General features: G+C 53.4%; 3 protein-coding genes across 3 annotated transcripts in view; 1 reads left to right on the top strand and 2 right to left on the bottom strand.

Annotated features, from left to right (window-relative positions):
* STEHIDRAFT_161052 (uncharacterized protein) overlaps positions 1-5,592 on the top strand; it is a gene marked incomplete at both ends in the record, with an annotated part of 9,533 nt that extends 3,941 nt beyond the window's left edge. The window contains 13 exons of the mRNA XM_007308567.1: positions 1,414-1,667; positions 2,159-2,361; positions 2,418-2,605; positions 2,667-2,923; positions 2,977-2,991; positions 3,102-3,241; positions 3,296-3,313; positions 3,367-3,378; positions 3,573-3,626; positions 4,768-4,823; positions 4,889-4,906; positions 5,138-5,281; positions 5,353-5,592. Coding sequence (XP_007308629.1) covers positions 1,414-1,667; positions 2,159-2,361; positions 2,418-2,605; positions 2,667-2,923; positions 2,977-2,991; positions 3,102-3,241; positions 3,296-3,313; positions 3,367-3,378; positions 3,573-3,626; positions 4,768-4,823; positions 4,889-4,906; positions 5,138-5,281; positions 5,353-5,592 — 1,599 coding nt within the window. The remainder of the gene's footprint in view (positions 1-1,413; positions 1,668-2,158; positions 2,362-2,417; positions 2,606-2,666; positions 2,924-2,976; positions 2,992-3,101; positions 3,242-3,295; positions 3,314-3,366; positions 3,379-3,572; positions 3,627-4,767; positions 4,824-4,888; positions 4,907-5,137; positions 5,282-5,352) is intronic.
* A 1,958-nt stretch (positions 5,593-7,550) lies between these two features.
* Positions 7,551-8,887, bottom strand: STEHIDRAFT_64776 (DNA/RNA non-specific endonuclease; the record flags this gene model as incomplete). Its single annotated transcript, XM_007308264.1, has 7 exons — positions 7,551-7,696; positions 7,817-8,000; positions 8,086-8,201; positions 8,321-8,390; positions 8,455-8,485; positions 8,553-8,728; positions 8,807-8,887. The coding sequence occupies 7 exons, from the start codon at positions 8,885-8,887 to the stop codon at positions 7,551-7,553; spliced, it is 804 nt and encodes a 267-aa protein (XP_007308326.1).
* A 743-nt stretch (positions 8,888-9,630) lies between these two features.
* On the bottom strand, positions 9,631-9,894 carry STEHIDRAFT_161050 (uncharacterized protein; the record flags this gene model as incomplete). The annotated part of the gene is made up of 1 exon (XM_007308566.1): positions 9,631-9,894. A coding segment is annotated over one exon (264 nt), but the record flags the coding sequence as incomplete, so codon positions are not given.
* Positions 9,895-9,900: the final 6 nt, after the last annotated feature.

Raw genomic sequence — 9,900 nt, 5'->3', positions numbered from 1 at the left:
GATTCTCTTAGAGCAGTGGCGTTCGACACGAAACTCAAGATTTCCACGAGGAATATATATTGATCGGTGAGTCTTCCATTTCAATGCGCGCATACTCATGACCACGCTGACTTCCTCCTCAGTTTTTCTGCAGCTGTGTGACTGTGTGAATGTGAAAGAACGGCGTCGACCTGCCTTCAACAGCAGCGCCCTCTACACAACCTCGACACCGCGCTCCAACGAGCTTGAAGACCGGTCCCCTGGGATAGCGTCGACCTTGTCGTGGTCCAGGGGCTCAGTACCTCGGAGTCCGATCCTCCGAGGGAAGCCAACAGACGCTACTAACAGGTGAGTGCGCTCGCGCTTCAATAATCATCTATTTTCTGACGCATCTCGTGCAGTTTTATTTTTCTACAGGTCCGTGAGTGGGGTTGTTGTTTTCTCTCTCGCTTTCCTCTGTTCGTCTTCGCCCTCGCCCTCGCCCTCGCCCTCGCCCTCCTCTCTTCGCTCTTGCCTTCTTCTTTTCACTCTTGCTTTCTTCTTTTCACTTTCGCTTTCATCATTACTATCACTACGGCGACACTTCTGGGCCGTCTCCATCTTCGTCTCTGTATGCTTGTCTCAAGTCTTCAGCTTGAGTCCCTCCCCTGGTAGGGCGTCGACCTTGCCGTGGTCCAGGGGCTCAGTACCTCCTCGGAGGGAAGCCAACAGACGCTCGAAATGTGCGTTTCCTTCTACTCAGTATGTCGCTGATTTCTTCTGGATTCTCCTGCAGGAATCACGGGTGATGTCCGACACGAAACTCATAGATGCCCACAAGTATTGATCTGTGAGTATTCCCTTTCGATTCGCGCATGCCAGTAACCACGCTGACTTCCTCCTCAGTTTTCCTGCAGCTGTGTGATTGCGTGAACGTGAGAGACTGGCGTTGACCTGCCTTCAACAGCAGCGCCCTCGGCACAACCTCGACACCGGGCCCCAAGAGCTTCAAGACCGGTCCCCTGGTAGAGCGTCGACCTTGTCGTGGTCCAGGGGCTCTAGTACCTCTTGGGAGGGAAGCCAACAGACGCTCGTGTGGTAGGTATGCTAACCTGTGAGTTCCTCCCCAATCTCGTTCCCCTATAGCTTTGACTGACGTTCTGTGTAGTTTTATTTCAGGGCGGTGCGTGGCAGTAAGCTCAAGACGATCGACGCCCTGATGTTCAACACTCGGGCCCGACGACTCCAATCAAGCACGACACATCAACACCGGCGGTGATCTCTGGGGCGCCTTGGGCTGGGTCTTGGCTGGTCTCTGGGTCTCAGGTGTGTTGGGTCTCTTCATTTACTGGGTCTTTTCGTCTGCTGGGTATCTTCGTCTGATTGGCCTCCTCATTCGCTAGGTCTTGTGGGCTTGCTGTCTAGGCTGCTGGGTCTCGTGGGCTTTCTCTCTAGGTTTCTGGGCTGAGGCTGGGCTGGCTAGGGCTAGGCGACATCGACCTCGACCTTACGACCGAGCTCAAGCACGACATCGACATCGCTCACGACCGGGCTCAAGCACGACTTCGACCGAGCTCACGACCGAGCTCAAGCACGATATCGACATCGCTCACGACCGAGATCAAGCACGACATCGACACCGAGCTCCAACGAGCTTCAAGACCGGTCCCCTGGGATAGCGTCGACCTTGTCGTGGTCCAGGGGCTCTAGTACCTCAGAGTCCGATCCTCTGAGGGAAGCCAACAGACGCTTACTAGTAACGGGTGAGTGGGCTCGCGCTTTGGTCTACATTTTTTTCCTGACCCGTTCTGTTCAGTTTTATTTCAGGCCAATGCGTGCCAGTAAGCTCAAGACGATCGACGCCCTGATGTTCAACACTCGGGCATGACGACGGGTCCGGTAGACGACTCCAATCAAGCACGACATCAACGTGCGGTGGTCTCTGGGTCATCTTAGGTTAGGGCGTCTTGGGCTGGGTCTCTGGGTCGGCTGGGTCTCTAGGTGTGTTGGTTCTCTTCGTCTACTGGGTCTTTTCGTCTGCTGAGTCTCTTCGTCAGCTTGGCCTCTTTTGTTTGCTAGGTCTTGTGGGCTTGATCTCTACGCTGCTAGGTCTCGTGGGCTTGCTCCCTAGGTTTCTGCGCTGAGGCTGGGTTGGCTAGAGCTAGGCGACATCGACCTCGACCTCACGACCGAGCTCAAGCACGACACCGACATCGCTCACGACCGAGCTCAAGCACGACCTCAACCTCGACCTCACGAACGAGCTCAAGCACGATATCGACACCGAGCTCCAACGAGCTTCAAGACCGGTCCCCTGGTATAGCGTCGACCTTGCCGTGGTCCAGGGGCTCAGTACCTCAGAGTCCGATCCTCTGAGGGAAGCCAACAGACGCTTACTGACAGGTGAGTGGGCTCGCGTTGTTTTGATTCACTTTTTTTTTCTAATTCGTTCTGCGCAGTTTTATTTCAGGTCCGGCGTTGTGGTAAGCTCAAGACGGCCGACGCTCCGATCGCAACAATCGAGCACGGCGGCGAGTTTGGCCGACGACTTCCATCCAGCACGACGTCAACACCTAGCGGCGGGGTTTGGGGCATCTTGGGCTGTGTCTCTAGGTCTGTTGTTTCTTTGGGTCTGCTATCTTTCTTCGTTTGCTGGGTCTCGTGGGCTTGTATTTCAGGCTGCTGGGCTTTGTCGGCTTCGTCTCTAGGCTACTGTGCTGGGATTGGTCTTGCTAGAGCTAGGCGACATCGACATCGACCTACGACCGAGCTCAAGCACGACAGCGACATCGCTCACGACCGAGCTCAAGCACGACATCGACGTCGACCTCACGAGCGAGATCAAGCACGACAGCGACACCGAGCTCCAAAGAGCTTCAAGAACGGTCCCCTGGGATAGCGTCGACCTTGTCGTGGTCCGGGGGCTCAGTACCTCTTCGGAGGGAAGCCAACAGACGCTCGGAAGGTACGTTTCTCTCCTTATGCTATGTCACTGATTTGGTTTAGATTCTCTTACAGGCGTGTCGGGCTGTGGTGAGATTTCTACTCTCGTTGACTCATATAGTTTATTGATGTATAGCGCTTAAATTTCTATATAGGTGTGTGAGTGTGAGTAAGTAAGACCGACGCTCTGCGTGCAACAGCAACGTTCTCGCCAGCCTCAACATCATCTCAAGATACGATTCACCTCAACAGCCTCAAGATCCCCTTGGCAGAGCGTTGACCTTGTCGCGGTCAGGGGGCTTAGTACCTCCTCGGAGGGAAGCTAACAGACGCTCGCAAGGTGCGTTTTTTTCCCTCATATTATGTCGCTGATTTGTTTTAGATTATGTTACAGGATCCGGGTGTGGTTCTGGTGAGTCTCCTAATTTCGTTTAACTAGATCTTTTATTGATGTTCCGTGTCTAGTTTTCTTTAAAGGTGCGTGAGTGTGAGTGTGAGTACAGGTACGTGCGGCGCTCTGCTTGCGAAAGCAGCATCGTCCTTCCCCTTGGCAGAGCGTCGACCTTGTCGTGGTCAAGGGGCTTAGTACCTCTTCGGAGGGAAGCTAACAGACGCTCGTAAGGTACGTTTCCTCCTACTATGACGCTGATTTCTTCTATATTATCTTACAGGAGTGGTGTTCGATACGAAACTCATAGATGCCCGCGAGGGGCATGTATTGATCTGTGAGTCAAGTTCTCTTTCGATGCGCGGATACTCGGGACCACGCTGACTTTTTCCTCAGTTTTCTACAGCTGTGTGATTGTGTGATTGTGAGAGAATGGCGACGAGCTGCCTTCAACAGTAGCGCCCTTGACAAAACCTCGACTAGGTATACTAACCGGTGAGTCCTTCTTCTGTTCTCGTTCATCGATATCTTCAACGGACATTCTGTGCTTAGTTTTCTTCCTAGGCCGTGTGTGGGTGTCCGTCAGCTCAAGCCGATCGACGCCCTGATGTTCAACACTCGGGCACGACGACGGGTCCGGTCGACGACTCCAATCAAGCACGACATCAACGGGCGGTGCTCTCTGGGGCGTCTTGGGCTGGGTCTCTAGGTGTGTTGTGTCTCTTCGTCTACTGGGCCTTTTCGGCTGCTTCGTCTCTTCGTCTGTTTGTCCTCTTTGGTTGCTAGGTCTTGCGGGCTTTCTCTCTAGGTTGCTGGGTCTCGTGGGCTTGCTCTCTAGGTTTATGGGCTGGGGCTGGGCTGTCTAGAGCTAGGCGACATCGACATCGACCTCACGACCGAGCTCAAGCACGACATCGACACCGCTCACGACCGAGCTCAAGCACGACTTCAACATCGACCTCACGACCGAGCTCAAGCACGACGTCGACACCGAGCTCCAACGAGCTTCAAGACCGGTCCCCTGGTATAGCGTCGACCTTGTCGTGGTCCAGGGGCTCTAGTACCTCAGAGTCGGATCCTCTGAGGGAAGCCAACGGACGCTACTGACAGGTAAGTGTGCCATCAGCATTCGATCCTCATGTACTTTCTGACGCATCTCGTGTAGGTTTTTTTCTACAGGTCCGTGAGTGTGGGCATTATTTTCGCTCTAGCTTTCCTCTCTTCGCTCTCGCTTTTCTCTCTTCGCTCTCGCTTTCATCTCCATCTCCCTATGCTCGTCTCAAGTCTTCAGCTTGAGTCCCTCCCCTGGTAGAGCGTCGACCTTGCCGTGGTCCAGGGGCTTTAGTACCCCGGAGTCCGATCCTCTGGGGGAAACCAACAGACGCTCGCAAGGTACGTTTCATACTTAATATCATGTCGCTGATTTCCTTCAGATTCTCTTACAGGCGTCTGATTGTACGACTACACTGACATACCAGACAGATTCACGCCCAACGCGAAACTACCAGATGTCACGAGCAACGAATACAAACATGTGTGTCTCCTCTCCTTCAATGCGCGTATCTTGACTGTGCTGAAAGTCTTTTTAGTTTCCTACAGGTCTGTGTCTGTGTGTGTGTGAGTAAGGCAACCTCAAGCACAAGATGCTCCACGCTCTGATCACCGGCATCATCGTCTTCAACCGAGCCCCCCCTGGGAGAGCGTCGACCTTGTCGTGGTCCAGGGGCCCTAGTACCTCTTCGGAGGGAAGCCAACAGACGCTCATGCGGTAGGTATACTAACCGGTGAGTCCTCCCACTCTGTTTCACCTATATTTCTTCTGATTCGTCCTGTTCAGTTTTATTTCAGAGTCGTGAATGTGGTAAGCTCAAGACGATCGACGCCCTGATCACCAATACTCCGGCACGACCACGGGTCTGGTCGACGACTCTAATCAAGCACGACGTCAACACCGGACGGCGGGATCTGGGGAATTTTGAGCTGGGTCTCTGGGTTTGCTGGGTCTCCAGGTGTGCTGGTTCTCTTCGTCTTCGTCTGCTAGGTATTGTGGGCCGCGTCTCTAGGCTGCCGGGTCTCGTGGGATCTCTAGGCTTCTGGGCTGGGGCTGGGCTGGCTTGAGATGGGCGACATCGACATCGACCTCACGACCTCGCTCAAGCACGACCCCACGAACGGGATCAAGCACGACACCAACATCGCTCACGACCGAGCTCAAGCACGACATCGACATCGACCTCACGAGCGAGATCAAGCACGACAGCGACACCGAGCTCCAACGAGCTTCAAGATCGGTCCCCTGGTAGAGCGTAGACCTTGCCGTGGTCCAGGGGCTTTAGTACCCCGGAGTCCGACCCTCTGGGGGAAACTAACAGACGCTCGCAAGGTGCGTTTCCTACTTAAAACTATGTCGTTAATTTCCTCTACATTCTTTTACAGGCGTCTGCTTTCTCTCCCTTTCGCTCTAGCTTTCATCTTTTCACTCTTGCTTTCATCTTCTCACTCTCGCTTTCATCTTTACTCTTCCTTGGGCCGTCTCTATCTTCATCTCTCTATGTTTGTCTCAAGTCTTCAACTTGAGCTCCTCCCCTGGTATGACGTCGACCTTGTCGGGGTCCGGGGGCTCTAGTACCTCAGAAGCCAACCCTCTGAGCGAAGCCAGCAGACGTCTACTGACAGGTGAGTGGTTGTGTTCTTCGATACACATTTATCTTCTGACGGATCTTATGCATCTTTCTTTCAGATATGTGAGCCTGAGTCTGGTAAGCTCAAGACGACCGGCGCTCTGATTATCAACACTCGGGCACGACGACGACTTCAATCAAGCACGACATCAACACCGACGGCGATCTCTGGGGTACCTTGGGCTGGGTCTGCTGGGTCTTTGGGTGCGCTGGGTCTCCTCGTCTGCTGGGTCTCCTCTTCTGCTAGGTCTTGTGGGATTTGTCTTTAGGATGCTGGATCTCGTGAGCTTGGTCTCTAGGTTTCTGGGCTGAGGCTGGGCTGGCTGGAGCTAGGCGACCTCGACATCGACCTCACGACCGAGCTCAAGCACGACGTCGACATCGCTCACGACCGAGCTCAAGCACGACATCGACATCGACCTCACGAGCGAGATCAAGCACGACAGCGACACCGAGCTCCAAAGAGCTTCAAGAACGGTCCCCTGGGATAGCGTCGACCTTGCCGTGGTCCAGGGGCTCTAGTACTTCAGAGTCTGATCCTCTGAGGGAAGCCAACAGACGCTACTAACAGGTGAGTGGGTTCGCGCTTCGATGCATTTGTCCTTTCTAACGCATTTTGTGCAGTTTTATTTTTCTACAGGTCTGTGTGTGTGGGTATTCTTTTACGCTCTCGCTTCCCTCTCTCCTCTCTCGCTTCCCTCTTTTCGCTCTCGCTTTCCTCTTTACGCTCTCGCTTTCCTCTTTACGCTCTCGCTTTCCTCTCCATCTCTCCATGCTTGTCTCAAGTCTTCAGCTTGAGTCCCTCCCCTGGTAGAGCGTCGACCTTGTCGTGGTCCAGGGGCTCAGTACCTCTTCGGAGGGAAGCCAACAGACGCTACTAAGTAACAGGTGAGTGGATTCGCGCTTCGACTCACTTGCCCTTTCTGACGCATCATTTCATGTAGTTTTTTTTACAGGTGTGTGAGTGTGAGTAAGACGACCTCACGTGCAAGGTGCTCGACCTGCGATCACCGGAATCATCGTCTTCAACAGAGCGACCCCTGGGAGAGCGTCGACCTTGTCGTGGTCCAGGGGCTTTAGTACCTCGGAGTCCGACCCTCCGAGGGAGACTAACAGACGCTCGCAGGATAGGTATGCTGACATGTGAGTGTGCTCTCTCCTCGATGTGCGTACACCGCATTGACTGCGTTCACAGTGGAGCTTTTACAGGTGCGTGAGTGCATGCACGGTATGGTCGTCAATTACTGGGTCGGTGCTCTTATGACCCATGGCGACACTTCCCTGCTTGGACAACACTCTTGAGCTCAGGCGACCTCTTCCTTCCATCGTCTGTTCTTTCTTATTATTTCCATCCACTGTCCCTTCATCATTGTCCTTAATCTCAGGCTCAGGAGACGTCTACCTTCCCTCCCGAGTATTATCTTCGATCTTCATGCCTCATTATGGCACCGTCTACGCTTCCTTGCATTCTTCGGTCGGGGAAGCATTAGCATATTAGCGTGTTTTTTGTTAACTATGGGACGTCCGTGATGTAACACCGTATATCATTGTGCGAGTAATCTAATAGCAGTTGACCCGTCTCACCGAGGCCCTTTGATCTTCTTTTGCGCATCATCAAATCTCCGCACGATAACTTCGCACTTCGTCGACTTGCAGATATGTTTTGAGCCCGTCTTGAGCGCGTCCGAGAACAATGTGAGGCCCGCGGCGCGTTCCACCGTGTCCACTACAGCAGTAAGAGATTTCGTGGATCAGTTCAACTTCATAAAGATTGGGAGAGGAGAATTGGATCGAAAGGAATGTGGTATCTGAGGAAGACCAGAAAGGAATAATAACGACAACGCACCTGGAACAACGAAACTCTCCAACGGCGCGTCATCTGGAATGATCGCGTTCGGGAGGACGAACGCGCCCGTTGAGATCTCGGGGATGTTTGGTGTCGAGGGCGAGGATGGGCGGGAGGTGAGGACGACTTTTGCGAAGTGGGTGGGGACGCCGATGTTGGGTGGGTTGCCGATGACTTCGTAGCTCTACGGAGTGTGACAGAGGTAACGGTACGTTGTTAGTTGGCGACGGGAGTGGAGGTAGGACAAGGAAGAGAGACGAGTGACTCACCACGCGCCATTTTCCGTCGGGTTCGCGGTGAGGGAGGTAAAGAGGGATCGTGAATACGTAGACATCGGCGAAGGAGGTTGTCAACCGGCGGCACCAGTCTTCTAGATATGCCCAGTCTACATATGGTGTGCAGGAAAGGGTCAGACATTAAATTGCTACAAAATGGGATAGGATAATACGCGGTGCGATTCCGAAAGCTGTTGAAGTGTGGCATAGTGGTGATATAAAGACTTACAGTGTCTGTTGAAACCAGCGCCGACTTGTGGTGCGATATTTGAGAGAAGGAAAGTCTCGTCCATCGCTTCCTGCAACATTGAAGGAGTTAGTCTGTTTGTTGTCCTCTACACTGATATGAGGAAAAACACATACCTGTGACCGCTTTGCGTCCGCCGCCGGTACCCTGTCCATAGACACCCAGCCCTCAACTACACATCAACACGAAGGTGTTTGGCAATGAGGAGGCTTACATATGGCCCCTGTCATATCCGCTCCTAAAGTAGTCTTGCAACCGTGCGCGGAAAGGAGGAGGGATGCTCGTGTCTTCCTGGAATGTGGCCTTTTGACGGTCTCCGGTTTCGCTGTTTGGAGGTGGTCCTTCGAGGGCAGATTTGCCGAGAGATGCAAGGGTTAGATGCTCAGCTGTCTATCATAGACATTGAACCAAGGTTCACGGATGACCATCAGTAAGTGCAATAAATAAAAGGAAGGGAAGGGGACGCACCCAGGCTGGGTGGCGTAAACGACGGTCGTACGCCGCCACATAGGCTTTTCTGACGAATTGGTCTGAGATGGGTCCTATCATAGCGCATCACCAAAATACCATCACGTAGCACCACATTTTCCCAGTCAGTTGTTTCCTGGCCTGCCGAAAGAGCTGCAACTTTACTCACCGGGATTCCCATACCTCAACACTGGAGTAATCTCCGTTGCCGTGACGCTCGATATCCTAGGATCTCCTTTCACTCCAGCCTCCACGATCGGTAGATTTGACGGTGCGCTGAGAGGTGCTGACACTGGCGAGGGTGTCACGGTCGTTGGAAGTGAGACGGTACCGGGGTGTATTGGCGCAGGTTGAGACTGCTTTCTCGAACCTACAGCAGCAGCGAGACCGCCACCAACGACGGCGCCGGCAGTGAAGAATGCGGCACGAATGAGAGCACCGCTCGACATCGTTCTTGCTCCAGAACAAGGAAAAAGAAGTGATGAAAGCTGGAGAAAGAGTTGATCCCTGCAGGTTGGACGCGACTGGACGCGTCTGCTTGACGCCACACAGCCCCACACTCAAGCCTTATTCGATTGTGGCGTCACGGGATGGTGACCATATGGATGACACACGACACTTTTGCGACATTTCAACCTCGTACTGTACTTTTTCGACCAGACGTTCGTCCCCTGTCCCCTGATACCTGTGAACTGAACCTCCTAGAGGGGACAGTCCACTGTCCCGGTGGCGAGACGAACTCTGAGGGGTGGACATACGGTCAAATTCGTGAAGAAATCGCCAAAACAACTGAAATAATATTATTGAAGGGCTTTTCTACATGCTTAATGTCCTACAAAGCCGTCGAACATCCTATTCGCCGTACGCCGCCGCTTACCACGACCCATCTCATCAGCAGCGGGTACATTGACATCCTGCAGATCTACCTCATCGTGATCCGCTAAACCCGTCTGGCCCACAGAAGATGCAGGCTGCCTATCGGCGACCGCGCCGAGCATCTGTGCCATCAACTGAGCGGGCTCAATCCAAGTGTCGTCCTCGAAGTCCTCATCCTCTTCGAAAGGTCCCTCTGCCACAGCATCGGTGGGACTACC

The sequence above is a fragment of the Stereum hirsutum genome (genome assembly GCF_000264905.1).
Source record: "Stereum hirsutum FP-91666 SS1 unplaced genomic scaffold STEHIscaffold_15, whole genome shotgun sequence".
Classification (NCBI taxonomy): Eukaryota; Fungi; Basidiomycota; class Agaricomycetes; order Russulales; family Stereaceae; genus Stereum; species Stereum hirsutum.
This window is presented reverse-complemented; position numbering and strand designations above follow the sequence as displayed.